This window comes from Symphodus melops, assembly GCF_947650265.1.
Source record: "Symphodus melops genome assembly, contig: scaffold_424, whole genome shotgun sequence".
Lineage (NCBI taxonomy): Eukaryota > Metazoa > Chordata > Actinopteri > Labriformes > Labridae > Symphodus > Symphodus melops.
Window position 1 is genome coordinate 1 of NW_027636630.1, and position 18005 is coordinate 18005.

General features: G+C 45.9%; 1 protein-coding gene across 1 annotated transcript; it reads left to right on the forward strand.

Annotated features, from left to right (window-relative positions):
- Nucleotides 1–285: 285 nt before the first annotated feature.
- LOC306819276 (membrane-associated phosphatidylinositol transfer protein 2-like) lies at nucleotides 286–18000 on the forward strand (the record flags this gene model as incomplete). The annotated part of the gene is given in 18 exon segments (XM_079373046.1): nucleotides 286–303; nucleotides 306–620; nucleotides 2448–2543; nucleotides 6051–6155; nucleotides 6243–6307; nucleotides 8190–8434; nucleotides 8620–8809; nucleotides 9731–9850; nucleotides 9965–10179; nucleotides 10271–10446; nucleotides 10787–10957; nucleotides 12084–12221; nucleotides 14155–14319; nucleotides 16468–16740; nucleotides 17181–17329; nucleotides 17521–17637; nucleotides 17746–17862; nucleotides 17950–18000. Coding segments are annotated over 18 exon segments (2726 nt in total), but the record flags the coding sequence as incomplete, so codon positions are not given.
- Nucleotides 18001–18005: the final 5 nt, after the last annotated feature.

The window sequence follows — 18005 nt, forward strand, 5'->3', positions numbered from 1 at the left end:
AAAACACACCACAAACAAATTTTTGGGACTTTCGTGCAAGTGTGAAAGCGGCATTTTGAAACAGCTTTCTTATTTTCACTGGACTCAGCAAGTGGAAAGAAATACGCTGCAGGATTTCACAGTGTTCATGTTTACATCATATCCAAGATGGGAGGCAGGAAAAAGCACGGATGAAAAATGTGTACATGCATTCAGGATTACCCTCAAATTCAGGAGTTTGTTTTGGTGTAAAATAAGGAGCAATAAAGAGGCAGGTGTGTGATCTTTTCTCTTGCCTCCCTTTAGGGCTGAGAAAGGTGATGGTGCGTGCCACCGGCAGGCCTGGTGCTGGCAGGACGAGTGGTACGGTCTCACCATGGAGGACATCCGGCAGCTGGAGCTGGAGACCCAGCTGGCCCTGGCCACAAAGATGGCCCAGTTCTGTCAGGCCGAGGAGGCGACCGAGGCCAACGGAGGAGCTCCGTCTCCGGACAAAGAAAAGGAAGCTAAAGAGGCCATCAACTCCATGGAGACCGAGGACGCGGTCGTCATTTCGACGGGAGAGTCGCTGCAGCCTCGAGGTGTGCTCACCAAGCAATGGTCCACTTCATCCCGATCCTCCCGCTCATCCAAGAGAGGAGGTGAGGAGCACGCCATCTGTGCCCGTTCGCCTCTGTCAGCTGGTGTGTGCGAGAGAGGCTGCCGCTGACCTTCACTCTTTACGTCGTCATCTGTTCCCTTCATGACTCTGTGCATCTTTTTGTGACGGCTCCTTCTTCACACACGTCTATGTTTGCACTCATCGCCTCGCCTTATTGGTTCAGTCCGCCACCTGACTCCACTCAGAAAGGTTAAGCTACTTGTGCTAAGCTCATGTAGGACCTCGCTTTTTGTCACTTCGGGAGTATTTTTTTCTCCTTCTGTTATTTGAAACTTTTAGTGTCTGCGTACTAGAAGAATTATTTGTGTTAACGTTTGACTTTTTTTTTTTTACAACCAGCAGGACGAACATAAAGGAGACAGAATAAACTTCAATCATAAAATGAACAGCAAAGGGAGTGCAAAGATCCAGTTTTGTAAAGATTGGTTTATTTAGTCAGAATATTTAAGGTCAGTGTGATGTCGTTTTCAAAAGTTATTCAAGGTTCAAGGTTTACTTTATTATCAATTCCAAAATATGTCCGACATACAGTGAAATCGAAATTACATTTCCCCCCTCCCCACGGTGCAAAGGTCCGGTAAAATAAAATAAAACACGGTAAAATAAGATCATATTGATAAGATTAAGATAATATTGAGATCATTTATCCAAATGATTGAATCAGAGGCTGCTGGATGCAGGTTTTGTCGTCAGCCTCGATTTTTGGAAAGAGCCGAGAGTTTCTGCAAATCTGTCTCGTTTTTTTTTAAATTCCTTCCCGATGAGTGGAGCACACAGGGAGAGTCCTTGTTGAATGAAAGGAGGTGTAAAGAAGAAAGCAACACAGAAGGGGAGGGGGGATTATAATCAGTGGATTTAGTTCAACACTTTTAGACAGGAAGACGAATTGAAGGAGATGAAACGTAAAATTCAAATTTTCATACTCAACACATCGTCCAAACTCCTCACTCTGGACTTCATAGTCTTTACAGTTTGACTTCTTCGTTCTTCTGAAGAGCTCGACCTCGCCTCCTCCTCATCCTCCTCCTCCTCCTCCTTCTCCTCCTTTAAACCCCGCCTTCGCTCGTCTGTCTGGAGACAACTGTTTCTACTCAGTCCTACACATGCAACACTATCCGCCCCTTTACCTCGATTCACCCTACAACTCGCCGGCTCTCACCTGGGTTATTTATAGCAGCAGCTGCGACATCACAAACCACATGTCCAAACACACACCCATCTTCAGTGTCACCCTTTACCTCCAGGCAGCGCTCACTGTCGCCGCCACCTGGACCCCCCCCCCCCCGAGTCCCCCGTCCCGCGTGCCTCGTGTCCCCCCTGTGGTTCCTCTGCTGGGCTATTTTTAGCAGCAGTGCTGACATCACGCATGGAGGTGGCTGACGCTCTCCACAGTGACCCTCCCCCTCTCCTCCGCCGCTGACAGTTACAGCTGTGACCCCCCCCCCCCCCCCCCCTTCCCTTTTCCTCAGATCTAATTATATATCAGGCCATAAGCTGGAGACGCACGCTAGACACGGCCTGCTTTTAGTCTTTCCCAGTTTCTCGTCGCTTGTCTGCTCGGCCTCACTTTTCACACAAGTCACCCTCAATGGACCACCAAGCAGTCCATCTGTGATGAAGCAATGCACCACAGAGACTGTTGCATGTTTATATAACACTGTGTGTGCGCGTGTGGGCTGGGGGAGATTGTGCAATATTTCTTTGTCATAGTGTGTGTGTGTGTGTGTGTGTTAAAAAGAGAAAGAGCAAGGCTGAAGCACATGTCCCAAAATAACAGTGTTTTTCTGGTTCTTGTGTGGTCTTCCAGTGAGCCCGTCACGTCACAGCATCTCCGAGTGGAGGATGCAGAGCATCGCTCGAGACTCAGAAGATAGCTCTGAGGAGGAGTTCTTCGACGCTCACGGTAACCACAGCTCACGCTTCACATTCAAGTCCACACTTACATCATTAAAGTCTTTTTTTTTATTATTTTTTTTTTTACACTCAGCTTTCCAAGAAACCTGCCTGCCTGCTTTCCTTCCCCTTCCCTGACTCTGCATGAATCTCTTTAACCACAGATCACTTCTTAAGCTTCCCAGATACCCAGCATGCTTTGGGGCTGCAGTTGAAATAGGTGGGTGTGCGGGCGCTGCGTGCTCTCCTCTGGATGAGTTTGGCCGAGGACGCGGGGCCGGGTGTGTCTCATCTTGACGTCCAGATCAGACGCACAAAGACGCCGAAATCTCTCTCACCAACACACTCCACGTCCTGCACCACACACACACACACACACACACACACACACACACACACACACATTGATAAGAGGAAATAAAGCATCATTAATCATGGGTTTAACCTAGATAAATTTAAACTTAGCAGTGCAGATAACTGAACACAAAATTGATTTATACCCAGGAGATCTTCTCCCCTTCAGGCCCGATTGAACCCGGACGCGCTCTCCTCCGTCCTGATCAACTACTTTAATCACTTCTATTGATCCATCCGTATTAAGATGTTTAATAGTATCCTCAGGAGCTTCCACTCTTATCTAAACCGCATTAGTGAAGGGTGCAGGGTATTAATAATGATACGCTTGTTTGAAGTCTTCTTTTTTTGTCCCTCAGCCTTTTAAACAATCCAGTGCGGTTAACAGTTTACACGGGTGAAAGCTGGTTAAAAATGTCAGATATCTCGGGGGCCGCCACAGCCTAGCGGTTATGTTTTTCACCCCACGTACGGAGTCCTTATTGCAGCAGCAGCCGTGGGTTTGAATCCGACCTCGTGTCATGGCGTCCCCTGTCTCTCTCCCAGCTGTCCGATTGAATGAAGGCAAAAAGGCCCCGAAAATATCAGATATCTCAACACTTGTTGATGCGACACATTCTCTGTTATATTGATGATCAATAGTTGTAAGAACCGTCTGCAGCAGAGGACGGAAAGAGAGCAATGTACTGTAATGATGGCCACATATACGTGCCGTTAAGTACGCAGGAGTGTGTCTGCTTTGATTGGACATTAAAAACAAGAAATGACTCGATAGGACTTGTCGCGTCCACGCTTAAAACTCTGGTATCAAGACACACACACACACACACACACACACACACACACACACACACACACACACACACACACACACACACACACACACACACACACACACACACACACACCATCCTTTACATTTCACGATCACAAACCACAGCACTTCATTGCATTTTGTCATAATGGTGAAACAAGAATAAAAACCTTGTTGTCATTTCTGCTGTTGATACTCGGGTAGCTGTGCTGATTTATCTCTGGTGACTGGAATGCAATCATTAGATCTCAACGTGTTCATGTTTGATTGTGTTTGTCTGTATTCATGTTTCATTCATTCCTGTTTTTATGGAACAATAAAGGCATGTTTGCTGTCTGACGTATAAGCACACCACGTTGAATCAAATGAGCTGCGCTGTTACATAAAGTGCAACGCTTCATTCAGTCTCTCAGTGACGGTTTACACAACAGTTTCCAGCTCAGTGCTATTCTTATTATTGATGTGTGATCCGACACTACAGAGATGAACAGGTTTTTTTTCCCCATCAATAATGAATAAATACATTTATTTTTATTTAGATAAAATGTGAACACGTGTTTGTATGTGTCACCTGGATGAAACACGCAGATCAGATTTACATGACTGCAGGTTTCCGTCGTGTTTTTGCAGGAACAGATTTTTCTTTTTATTCAATTGCAAATGAAAAAAGCAGAGTCTTACAGACGCTCTATCACTCTGTATACCGTCCTCGTCTGACTGTGGTCACTGAACTGGCCTTAAAGGGCAACTCTTGCAGTATATATCCTGCAATGTTTAAAAAAATGGGTTTTAAATGCTAAACTAATTATAAATGTAACATGCAAAATGCACTTTATCATGTTTCTCTAACACTCATGTGTCCCTAGCCTGTCTAAAAAAAAAATATGAGAGAAGTCCATCCTCTCCTTCTTCTGCCTGCTCCACTTTTCAGAAAATGTGTGCTCAAACAGGCCGTTTGGTGATTTTCCTTTTATGACATCACAAAGGGCAGTAGCCCCTCCCCCAGGTGGGTGACACTCCCACAGCTAGGTGTTTGTTCTGCCCTCTGAGTCTGCCTTCTCACCGTAAACAATAGGACATGGAGCCAGAAAGCAGCGAGTACACCCGAGCCCTTCCAGAGAGGGGGCGTGGTCAGACACAGCTCATTTACATATTTAAAGCTACAGACACAGAAACAGCCTGTTCTGAGCAGGGCTGAAATAGAGGGGTTTATAGACATGATCAAACACACTTCACAGGCATGTTTTATGAGCTCTGAGAATTATTCAAACTGTTGAAGAAGAGGATAATATTTGACCTTTAAACAAAAGTCTTATATTTTGAGACTGTTAGGAAACAGGAAACACAATGTTGCATAAACTCTGTTCAGACAGTTTCACTCAGGTGTTTCTGAGAAACTGACTGACACCTTCTGTGAGAATTCATTTTGTGAAACTACAGAAGCCACAAAGCTGACATGGATCTTTACATTTAATTAACTCTGTGCCCCTGTGATAAAAAAAAAGTTGTTTCAAGTTGTATCTTGTAACCTCAGATTTAAAAAAAAAACAGTAACTAACAGTGATCAGAATATTTAGCTTCTTTTTTTGAACAAGCTCGCCCATTATCAGGAAAAAAACAACTTCTTTGTTATCATGAGATGTGAGTAATTTAACCTGTTAAAATAGCAAAACTGCAGCTGTAATGTTTTGATAAAGAAAAAAATGAGTCAAGATCTCGAGAAAAAAAAAGCAGTCTACTTCGGGCTTCAGTACAAAACAGATAAAACATTTTGAATTGCTTAACATTATTATGATTTGTCGTATTTTTAGAGATGAATTTTGTTTGATTAAGTTGCTAAGACAAAATAAAGAGAACCAGTGATGTTTCTACAAAGGAACCCCCCCAAACCAGCATTTATCCCCATCGCCAGTATGTCTAAAATAATCTCACTCCAACAAAAGAACTGCCCTAATGTTAACTTTTGCCTACTTCTAAAGTTCACATTATTTTCAAAATAAAACAGAACAATAGAATATTAAAAAAACAAAACAATGTAAAGCTCTCTCCCCCAAATTCAGTACATTTTTTAAAAATCTGTTATGGTCATAAAATCACACCGTTCTTGTTGAACACAAACATTATTAGTCATGGATGAACACAGAGGTTATTTTATAAGCTCCTAAAAAAACCCCATCGTTTTCACTGAATGACAACATAATGAGTGATCCTTCACATCAAACTGTTCTGCATGTTTTCTATGTATTAGTTAATGCTGTTATGTGTTGTGACAGATGTAAAAAAAAAAAAAAAACGACTTGCACATATGCTGGAGTTGATGGCGACATATGTTGTTTGTCTCCCCTGCAGAGGATTTCTCAGACAGCGAGGATGTCCTCCCGAAGGAAATCGCCAAGTGGAACTCCAACGACCTGATTGACAAGATCGAAGCTGCAGACACCGAGGAAACTCAGGGTAAAAAAAACCCCCACAGCAAGACCACCTCATTATACGTATTCACACTGTTTGATGTGAAGAGTGTGTGTGTGTGTGTGTTTGCAGGTGAACTCTTTAAAGAAATGACAGTGGACTATGAAAGATCCGCCAGTGAGGACAGACTGGACGAGGTACGTGTGTCTTACAGTGAGCGAGACACTCATGCAGTGTCATGAAATAAACATTCCTGCAGGATCATCTGCAGAAAATGCCCCCCCCCCCTCCCTCCACCGGACCCCGAGGCCTATGTTTAATTAGATTTTAATCACACACTGTGTAACAAGATGGACGGAACTACCACGGCTTGAAAATGAAGCCAAAACATATGGAGCTCCCCCTACTGGCTGACTGCAGTACAGGTCATAAGCTCTGAGCCCTCCATATGAACAGATGGGATGTCACTTTATAAAATGAACACACGTCACCTCCCTTTGTGTCACACATGCTGTCTGTCTTTAGATGTAGTTGTTATTAACCCTTTACAGGGCACTCATTGAAATACTTTGAAATTCAAAAATTCAACCTCAGATTGTTATTGGGGGACATAACAAAACTTTATTTCTGTTCAAACATTTTCATAAAAAAAAAAGTAATTTCATTTAGAAAAACAAACATCGAAGAAGTTACCGTATTTGGTTCAAATGCCACAATAGCAGGATCAGTGACGTGTCCGTGCATGTGAATCAGAAGAGTGAGCTCTTCTGATTGGCTGAGTGAGGATCACAAGCGTCTCGACCTTACTGAGGTGCAGAAGGGCGGCCATATGTAATGTGTACGGAAATTACCAGAAATAGTCCCTATGCCCGATAACGAGTGTAAGTGTTCCTCTTCCTGAGAAGTTTCTTGTAAGTAAATTCTCCTGCTGCGATGTCGTCCCTGAATTAGCCGAGCAGACGAGAAAGGAGCGCCGGATACGCGACAACAACCAACACAGAAGTCGTTGAACTTTCCATAACTGTGAGTGTCTGCTTGAAAACCAACGCCAGAATCTGTCCCGACCCGAGAGCTCTTTGAGGTTTCATCAGTGAGTCACATTTCCTCTGTGCATCCTCTCGCTGCACGAGATGTCGAGACGCCTGCTGCGGGGATATTTTGGCTTCATTTGTGGAGGAGACATGTTGCCCGTATTTCTACGGTTTTAACACACAGTCATTTTTCAGAATCAATCAGCTTTACTGGCCAGGTATGTCTAACACACAAGGAATTAAACTTCGGTCGACGCTTTAATGCAAACATTAAATATTAACAGCTAACTAAAAACATAAACAGGTAATTAAAGACTAAATAGGAGTCAAGTTTGTAATCGAACTCAATAGATACCTTCATTGCTCTGTAATCTAGCAGAAGGCTGTTGGTCCCTGAGCCTCTCTGTCCTCTTGTGTTCAGATGCGTGCCTCAGTTCAAGCTGATAGCTCTCCCATTCCCACCATCACGGTAACAAGGCATCAGTCAGTAAGTCAACATTTTTCTGCACCCGTGCGGCTCCACAGAGACCCCCCCCCCCCCCCCCTTCCTTGAACAAACCCACTACTTACTTTCCCGTGTTTTTTCCCCAAACCCTAAACATGTGTCCCCCCCCCCCCCTCCTCCCTGTACCTGCAGCTGTGGCGTTGAGTGTTCATGCAAACCTACAAACTATGATGTCACATTCGTTGTCCACGAGAAGCCTTGCCGTTGTTTGCTGTTCAATCGAACAGTTTGTCCAGGTGCGGTGTACTGTAGGTTTGCTCTGTTCTGTTTCCCTCCATGGTTCTCCGCCCCCCTCCCCCCCCCCTCTCTGGATGTTCTGTTGTGTGGTCCATGTTAGAAAAGATGGACAGAATCATGACTCACAACTGCAAAAAAACTAATTCCATGCACGATAGCTCAGGACCTCGAGTTTATTTGTCAGCATGTCGTCTTTGTTCATGCAGACCAAGAAAAAGACACTTTTAAAAGTACCTTTAAATATTCTCCACAAGCTGTTCCTCCTCTATAATCCTTTAAATACTTGTCTTTTTTTTTTTTTTTTAGGAGAGCTCGTCCCAGCAGTGTCTGCAGCCTTCAAAGATCCATGTGCTGATTCTGGTTCTGCACGGAGGCAACATCCTGGACACAGGCGGAGGGGACCAGAGCAGCAAGCAGGCCGACGTTAACACGATCAGCACGGCGTTCGAGTCGGTCATGCGCGTTCACTATCCCGCTGCACTGGGCCGCATCGCCATCCGCTTGGTGCCGTGCCCTGCCATCTGTGCCGAGGCCTTCTCCCTGGTCTCCAAGTGAGAGGACACACACACACAAACACACACACATATTATACACTCAAACTCTGAGGATGGTGATTGATGGTTTCTGTTTGTTTACTGTCGTTGAATGGAAAAGGTCGCCCCGCTCCTCCGTGGCCTTGATCTTCTAAAACACGTTCATGATTATTAGTTTGTGTTTTTGTTTTTGTGTCGCACAGCCTGAGCCCTTACAGCTATGATGAGGGTTGTCTGTCCAGCAGTCAGGACCACATCCCGCTGGCGGCTCTCCCCCTTCTCGCCACCTCCGCCCCACAGTACCAGGAAGCCATGGCAACCGTCATCGTCCGGGCAAATCAGGTGTACGCAGACTTCATAAAGTCTCTGGATGGAGCGGCTTTCTCCGGCCAGGTCGGTGATGTGACCTGAAATCAATATCACCATTAATTGAACATTCAACCTCGATTATTTTGTTTCAGTTCACTGACGTGCTCTTTAAAGCCTGGATCTTTGTGTTCCAGTGAAAGAGTGATCATATCTGATAAACTACTTTGAAGTAATTTATTGAATATTTCCAACTGAAAGCAAAAGTAAAACTGAACTTCTCTGAAACTGTAGAAAACACGTTTTTATGCAGTGTTTATGTTTGACTTCTTTTTTGTTTGCTGGTATCTTCCGGACATGTCGTCACCTGACTCTGCCCTGAAAATCATCAACACGGGCACGATAAGACGAGTTAGGATAACATCAGTTAGACGCTCTGAAGGCGGATTCGATTCATTTTCGATTTATTGCCCAGCCCGAACTTTCTCTTATTTTTTAAGAAGAACAAAAACTACGGTCCCCGTCTTTAATTGGTTAACATTTTCTGCAAATTAGAGACCTGATTGAAAAAAATATAATCTGGATGCTTGGATGGAGTATTAATATTTTTTTTTTTGTAAAACAGGACAAAATGTTCCTTTTACTCAAATATGAATCTATAAAGAGTCGAAGCACGGAGCCAAAGTAAAACAGGTTTTCGCGGTGGTCTCAGTTGTACATTAACAGAGCACACACTGCCTTGTATAATGAGCGAACAGTATGTACACATGCACAATATTATGTGTCCACACTGTGTGTTTACGCACATACAACACATGTGCACAGTATGGCAGCTGAGACTTTCTCTGTTGAATTATTAACTCTAATAGCTGAAACTCATAATCCTGTCCTCCTGTGTTTCTCCGGTTTGTTCCAGTGAGCATATCAGTGCAGCAGCTGTGTAGATGGAGAAGATGAACCTGTAATTATTGTTTTAATGACCTCAGATCTGACTGTCGCCCTCTGTAGGTTTGCCTCATCGGGGACTGCGTGGGAGGAATCTTAGGATTTGACTCTCTGTGCAGCAGCAATCAGACCGTTAACGAGAGCCAGAACAGCAGTCGCAGGGGCAGCGTGGTGAGTGTGCAGGTATGAGACAGAACACATGCAGCTCGGATCTGTGCAGTTTAAAGCTTCAAACCTGTTTCACATCCTTCCTGAATCTCCCCCCCCCCCCCCTCCACACACACACACACACACCAGGACCAGGACCTCCTCTCCCCTGGCATCATCGTCAACAGCGGCCACGGTTCGGCCTCTCCGACGCTGGAGGGAAGCCGTCACCTCAGTCGCAGCAACATCGACATCCCGCGCGCCGGCGCCTCTGACGACGCCAAAAGACAGCTCCCGCGAAAACGAAGCGATTCCTCCACTTATGAGGTGGACACGATAAAGCAGCACCAGGCCTTCCTCACCAGGTGTGCAGAGTCTGACAAAAAAAACCACCTCCGATCTCCGTCCTTGTTTCAGTGCTGTCAGTGATTCGTGACTTTGTGCTGTTCCTTCCAGCTTGCACTCCAGCGTCTTGCGGAACGACACAGCCTCTCGCAGGTCGAGCAGCAGCACCATGCTGGACGGGAGCTCCCTGGGGAAGTTCGACTTTGAGGTGTCCGACTTCTTCCTCTTCGGCTCCCCGCTGGGGTTGGTGCTCGCCCTGAGGAAGACTGTCATTCCCGCGCTGGATGGTGAGCGAACACCTGCGGAGAAGAATCCACTCAGCACAAGATTGTTTATGTTGCGTGTGACATTTTGCACACGAGGGACACACAACGCTTCTGCTCGCTAACTGCAAACATCTTACATAGAACTGCACAACTAATCACAGTGTAATCTTGAGGGTCACACCCATTCAGTTCTTTCCACTCATAAGTTATGATGACTGTGCACATTGTTGTCGTTTAATAGACCCTGGTGTTTCTATGAGAATGCTTTTGAAGACGTGATTGTTTAACAGCTGAGGGGCGGAGTCTGTGGATTCTCTGCAGCCTCTCTCTCTAACATCTCTGGTTTGATTGCTCCCCCTAGTGGCCCAGCTGCGTCCTGCCTGTCAGCAGGTTTATAACCTGTTCCATCCTGCCGATCCCTCGGCCTCCCGGCTGGAGCCTCTGCTGGAGAGGAAGTTTCACCTCCTGCCCCCGTTCAATGTGCCACGCTACCAACGCTTTCCCCTGGGAGATGGAAACTCCGCCCTGCTGGGTGAGCCATGTCAATTCAGTTCATATAAAAATCATGAAATAAAAAATGACGCTCTGACTTGGATTCACATGCACGGACACAAATGCTTAATGTTATTTTCTCCTTTTAACTAACGATGGCGTCAGCGGAAACTGCCCTGTTTCCCCACTGACGCACGCTCCAGACGGCTCCCGCCTCTTTTTGTAGCACAGTTTGAGTCTCTTTACAGATAAACGAAACATTTTCTCAAAGAAAACATTGAAACATGTTTCTGCTGTTTGTGCTTCAACATCTGTTGTGAAGCAGTTTTTTGTTTTTTTTTTCCTTCTTCTTTCATCTGAATGTGGTTGTAGTCCTTCCGGTTGTTTTTTCCGTTTGAACCCGTCATTAAAGTGGAGTAACCCTTAGAGCCTCAAACTCCCCTGACCATCTATCCGTTATGTCGCATTGCTAACCGAACTGATGTGCAGAGGTTTATTAAGGTTCAGATAAATAACGTCGCTTCTATCGTTGACGCGGGATTTATTAAAGGGTGACACGAGCGTTTTCGATCAGGCCGGGGTTTTTTAAATCTGTCCTGAAAGTTACAGCTTTAATCATAATTATGTGACTGGAGTTTTAAGGAGCAGCGAGGTTTAAAGGCTTAGCATGCGACTTTCAGACCAAAACAAGCTTCCCCCCCCCCCCCCCCCCCTCCTGCCTCCACACTCCCCCCCCCCCCCGCCCCTCTCTAGCAGCAGGTGTCGGCGAGGCAGACAGAGAGCAGCAGATAAACATCTGGAAAGACGATCGTGTCGGTCCATTTTAAGTCACACGAGTGCATGTCGAGCTTTAAGGCCAAAGAAAGTCTGTCAGTTCTTCTTCGTTAGTTCTCCTGCAACAACCCGAGAAACCACGTCCCTGGTGAAGACCGTTTGTTAGACTTTGGGGACGTTGTTCGCCGTGGGCTCCACTAAGGGCTCCACTTTGCTTGCTTGTCTCATGTTCAGTCTTTATTGCTTCACATATTTTTGTGTCTTCCTTGTCTTTCTTTCTTTCCTCCTCTCTCGGTCCCCTGTCCCCGTACCTGCACACTTGGCCGTCTACCTCCAAAACCCTCTGCTCCCTCTCCCCCCCCTCTGCTCCCCCCCCCTCCCCCTCTCTGTAGTGGAGACAGTCCAGAGCAACGCTCAGCTGCTGCTTGACAGCGGGCCCCCCCTGTCCTTTCGCTGTCAGGAGACCATCAGTGAGACCTGCATCCCTGTGCCTGTGCTAAACTGGCAGGAGGGCTCCCTCAAAGTGGAGTGTGTGTAGCCTCTCCCTTTCACCTGCATTCACCTGTGTCCACCTGCGTGTCTTTGTCTCTTCCTTCTGTCCTTATTGCTGTCACGCCCCAGATGCTCAGATTTAAACCGTCCTTCCATCCGTTCCCTCCAAGTAATCCCATCGCTGCCGTCTTACCTGGTAAATCTAAAATTCAGGTAACCACAGGTCTAGGAGTGGGGGGAAATATTATCGAGCTGGTGCAGAAAAACTATTTTTCATTTATCAATAAAAAATGATATAAATAAATAGTGGCGCTCTTAAAAGATTTCACTCATCACACTAATCAGCGCTCCATGACTCCTCGCGGTGGCGCTATGACTTGAATCAGGGAAACGTGATCAGATGTTGTAATGTAGTGTTTTACGATTGTCTTGTAAAATATCAGTTATCACAGAGTTATCGTGGCGGCATCTCACGCCTCGTAGCGGGATTCTCTCACTCCTAGTTTAGCACAAAGTTTTTTCTTTTCTTTTTTTTTTTTTTTTCTCCAACATTTTTGTCCTTCCCGGCTTCTCATGAGACAGGACAGGTGACAGAGTCGGAAACCAGGAAGGGAAATTCCTCTTTCCTCTGTTAAAGGGCGTTTTAGATTCTTCAGTTAAACAATGTAATGTATCATTATTAGATTATCATCAGTTTTTAGAGATACACTGCGTCATAATCGCTGAGCACGTCGACCATACCTGCTAATTTAAACCACGTGATAAACGTCTCCGTGCAGCGGCGTCACGCTTCAATGCAAAAACCCCTCATGGAAATAGGTTTGAAAATCTGCATCTCCCGTGGTGTTACATTTGAATGTTTCCCCCCCTCACATCTCCATGTCTCGCACTCGATCATTTGTGTTTGTTTGCCGTGGTTCTTACGTCTGCATCGTTTCCATAACAACCGACTGTTGCCGTGACACAACGCGGCTGCTTGTACTTCCAGGGGACGTTGTAAATGTGCTGCCTGTGATGTGTGTGTATTTTTTTTTACTGTGAACTGTTTGTACACATCATACACTCACTGTACCGCCCTCGTTGTTCCCCGAGGTCAAAGGTCACATGACATGATCAAATCTCCGGATACGTTTAAAGAACTAGCGCCCTGACGTGACGTGACGTAGCTGTTTATAAAGTCGATAACACGTCGGGCTGCACACTTATAGAAAGTCACTGTGGTTTTTACGTTTTAGGAATCATTTTGTTACTTTACATTTACATTCAAATAAGCAGAGTAATAAGGTGACGATGAGGTTTCTTTATGGCTTTATTGTAGAGCGAGGACAGCGGATAGAGTTAGAAATCAGGGACTGATAGAGTCAGGAAAGACGGATTTGAACCCACTGTTACGTCTAAGTGAGGGACACGCCCCCTTCACACAAGCTGAGGGTTTTTCTGTGACATTTATGGGTCTGGGTCTCACCATGTCTTGGTCCTGGTCCTGGTTCTCGGAGCACTCTGGTCTCAGTCAGTGTGGTCTAGACTACAACACTCATCTGTGGTTTAAAAAAAAAAAACGAAGCTTCAGCGAGTGAGTGAGTGAGTGAGAGAGAGAGAGAGAGGGAGGGAGGGAGGGAGGGAGGGAGAGAGAGAGAGAGAGAGAGAGCTCAGTCTGAGTTACATAGATGCGTATTAGTACTCAGTATTTGGGGCCCAGGACTGTTGCAGCTCTACGATCACATGACTCTAACAAATGTGGACGTGTGTGTTATAACATCCACTCAGTGTTTTACGTCCTCACTCTTTCCTGTGTTACCGCTTGAACAGAAATCTGACTGTGGCTGCCATGCGGTCTTCTTTTTTGGGTTTCACACGTCCTCTTAAACCACGCCGCCCGCCGTCACATCCCCCCCCCCCCCCCCCCCATCACTGTGAGCACCCCTTACCTGTGTCTCTGTCTAATGGGATCTCCTTGTTTCGGCTCAATAGCGGATGTTGTTCAGTCTCATGGTGGTGTCTTCATGGACAGTTCGTACCCCTCATCCCCCGTAACGGGCCCCCTCTCCCGGGGCCAGCGGAGGGCCAGTGAGGTCAGCATTGCCAGCCAGGTCTCAGGAATGGCAGACAGTTACACTGCCACCAACATAGCTAACAGTAAGTGTTCTTGATACCAACCAGCCTCTCTCTCTCTCTCTCTCTCTCTCCCTCTCTCTCTCTCTCTCTCTTCCACTCACACACAAACACTCACCTCTGTGTTCCTTCTTTCTCTCAGTTTTACTCTCCTCCCTCTCTTTCTATGAACCCCGTTACTCTGACTCCACACACACACCGACACTCCGGCAAAGACGTCAGTCTCCCGCTCCTTTTTCTTCTGACTCCTGCTAAGCCAGGCCTGGGGGGGGGGGTGGGGGGGGTCCCCTTAAGAGGAGCAGGTTTAGCGCCACTTTTCACTGTCTGTTGTACTCTTCTCCACTGTCTCAATGTAAATGCAAAGAACGAGTGCTGCATTTATCTGATGTTGCGATGCATGTAACACACCAGCCATTCCTGCATCGTCCACACTCCCTACTGCAATGTTTGCTAAGATGAAAAGTTGTGTTTTATGTCTGATTGTCCTCCAATGTCCCCCCCCCCCCCTCCCTCCCCTTCCTATCGGAGCATTTGTTTGTACCTCACCTTACAGTCTCCCCCCCTCTTTGTCCTTCCCCCTGCAGTAGGACCCCGGAGATGCAGGTGAACTAACGATGGCAGATTTTCTCTCAAGCAGCATCAGCACCGTGCAGCCTTCATGCTAACGCTGCTACACTTGTTTTCAGCTTTGACTTTTTCTCTTCTGTTGGACGCTTCCCACAACATCAACCTTTTGAAGTTACCACAAGTGTAAACTTTCACACCACACTGATACCTGTTTGGTACCACGGCAACCAAAATAGAAAAAACATAAGTAATAATAATATCATCACAAAAAAATTGCAAGCAAACATCTGCACAACGTCTAAGTTAGAGACATATGTTGTTTCTGATTTATTTGTGCACGTTGCTGACGGTGTCTCAATTATGAGACACAAAGTGTTAGCACAAATTTTCATGATTTTTTTTCTCCATCTTGGCAACTTAATGAATGCATCATTTAAAATCTGTCTACCGTGTAAAATGATTTGAGTAGCTGTAAACATATACAGGTAAAATAGTTATATTTGTCTGTCATAAGAAAAGGTTCGCTAAGAATGTCGGGACATTTAAGAGTCAAGGTGATGTCTTCTTTCCAGCCTCAGAGAGATGAACACAAAAAGGAAAAAATTAGGAGGCTTATTAAGTTAACAGAGAAACTTTGTCAATGATTGTGGTGTCGTGAAATAACCCACAGTCTGTTACGTTATTTTATCATGAGACTTAAACAGCAGAAATAACCCCCTCCGAACAGACGCCAAACGGACTTCAGACTTTAGAGACGTCCGTTTGAGCCGATGCTGTGAAAAAAAATATGACGATATGAAGATCTGTATTTTTTTGTAAAGAACCTTTTTACTTTTCGTTACATAAAAAATAATGCAGATTGAGTCGTTTTTCGGGCTGCACAGTGCGGCAGCGGTTAGCGCTGGTTTGAATCCCCCGTCTGTCCGGAGCCTCTCTGTGTGGAGTCTGCATGTTCTCCCTCCTGCATGTGTGGGTTCTCTCCGGGTTCTCCAGCTTCCTCCCACAGTCCACAGACGTGCTCGTTAGGTGTGTGTGGCTGCTTGTCTGCCTGTGTGTGTGTGAGCCAAACAGCCGCTGGGATCGGCTTCAGCTCCCCGCGACCCCGATTCTGAAATAATGGTCCAGTGGATGGATGGTATTGTTTTTTTTTTTAAAGTGATACCGAGAAGAATCATAGATTATTCCAAGTTTATTCCAACCAGAAGTGGTCCGGATTTTGGATCCTGTGCTACGTTTTGATCCCACGATACAGTCAGCATTATTTTAATGAATGTTAGCATGGAAAAGTGCCAGATCAAAAAAACCATCTATATCACACGACTGGTGCAGAGGAGAGTAATGTCACTGCACAGTTGGCAGATGTTTGCCGGCATTTTTTCAGAATTTAAAACAAGAAAATACCTAATGTTGGGTGCTGAGGACTTCTAGTCTTGTTACCGTGGTAACCTCACAGGTATTGACACCGATTGACTTTAACTAGAATCATTTTTGAAGTTTTAAATTCTGGTATCTTTAAAGTGTCAAACAAAAGTCATTAACCTTCACGAAGCATCTTGCCTCCCTTTTTTCATTTTGGTTTTATTTCTCTTTGTTTTGTCCCCGTAGCCAAATCAGAACAAATTAACCAATCCAAAAAGTTCGGCCTTTTGTCCCAACTCGCCCTCACCTCGCAATTCCTCCTGAAAAGTCCTCCTAAGTCTCGTAAGAAAGCGGACGCCGGCCGGGCCGCAGGAGCTCCCGACGTTGATCCAGACGCAGAGCTGGAGACCAGTGAGGCTTCCAGTCCCATCGAGCAGTACGAGAACTTCCGGTCACCCGGCCTGGACTTTGCCATATCTGATCTGGTCTCGCTGGACTCCCAGGCTGAAGTGGACCACGGTATTTTCTTTATAAGGGAGTGGACCTCTGAAATCTCCATCAAGCTTTCAGTTCTTTTCCTCCAAGCTGTGCTGCTATACAAGAAAACGTCTTTTCCCCTTCTCTTAACTTTTATTCTTTCCCCTTTCAAATTAAAAGTCTTTAAGGGGTGATGATGAGGAATGAAGTATAAATCTTGACCTGGGTCTTCTTTTCAACCCACACTAACATGATTAACCATCTTTGGTTGCTGATCAGATCTCACTGGGTCACCTCCTCCTCTTGGTCAGTAACAATCATAACTCCTGGTTTGCTCCTTTCAGCTGCAGGTGCGCTGGGATCGGTGACGCTTGTGTTCTCACACACTGATGTGTTTGTGTTGCACCTTTTGTGTGGCTTCATGTTTCGTCGAGCTGACTCTGACATTTTACCTCATGTATCCGCACGTCCGCCCACGGCAGTTGCAGCACGTTGGTGGGGCACGAAGCGTCTGGACTTTGCCCTGTACTGCCCCGACGCTCTGACAGCTTTCCCCACAGTGGCTTTACCGCACCTCTTCCACGCCTCGTACTGGGAGTCCACAGATGTCGTGTCTTTCCTGCTGAGACAGGTGAGTCAACGTCAGAGTACGATGGCGGGTAGGGCTGCCTGAAAATGAAGACTTGGGACTCAGCGAAGATCTGCTGAATGTTGATTATTGGTCTTTTTCTGATTCCGTCTTTGGATGTGTTGGAACCTCAAAGCGGTGATGCTGTTTATATTTCTTTACATGAATAAGGACTAACTGAATACCTCCTTCAGGTCATGAGGCATGAAAACTCCAGCATCCTGGAGCTGGACGGGAAAGAAGTCTCTGAATTCACGCCATCCAAACCTCGAGAGAAGTGGCTCCGCAAGAGGACTCACGTGAAGATCAGGGTAGGAACAGACTCCTGATCCTGATTGCGTCATCACGCGGCTCGTTTTCACACGTCCAGTTTGACGATATATTTGATGGATACGTTTTTCCTTTCCCTCCGTCAACAGAACGTGACGGCCAACCACCGAGTAAACGACGCTGTGTTCACAGAAGGCTCCCAGCAGGTGCTGACGGGACGCTTCATGTACGGCCCTCTGGACATGGTCACTCTGGCGGGCGAGAAGGTGAGATCTCGTTTTTTTATTTAAATCATCATCACAGCAGCGAAGGTAGACACAGATGTCAGTGGTGCTAAAGGCTTTCGTCTGCAGGTTGATCTCCACATCATGACCCAGCCTCCGTCAGGAGAGTGGGTCTACTTCAACAC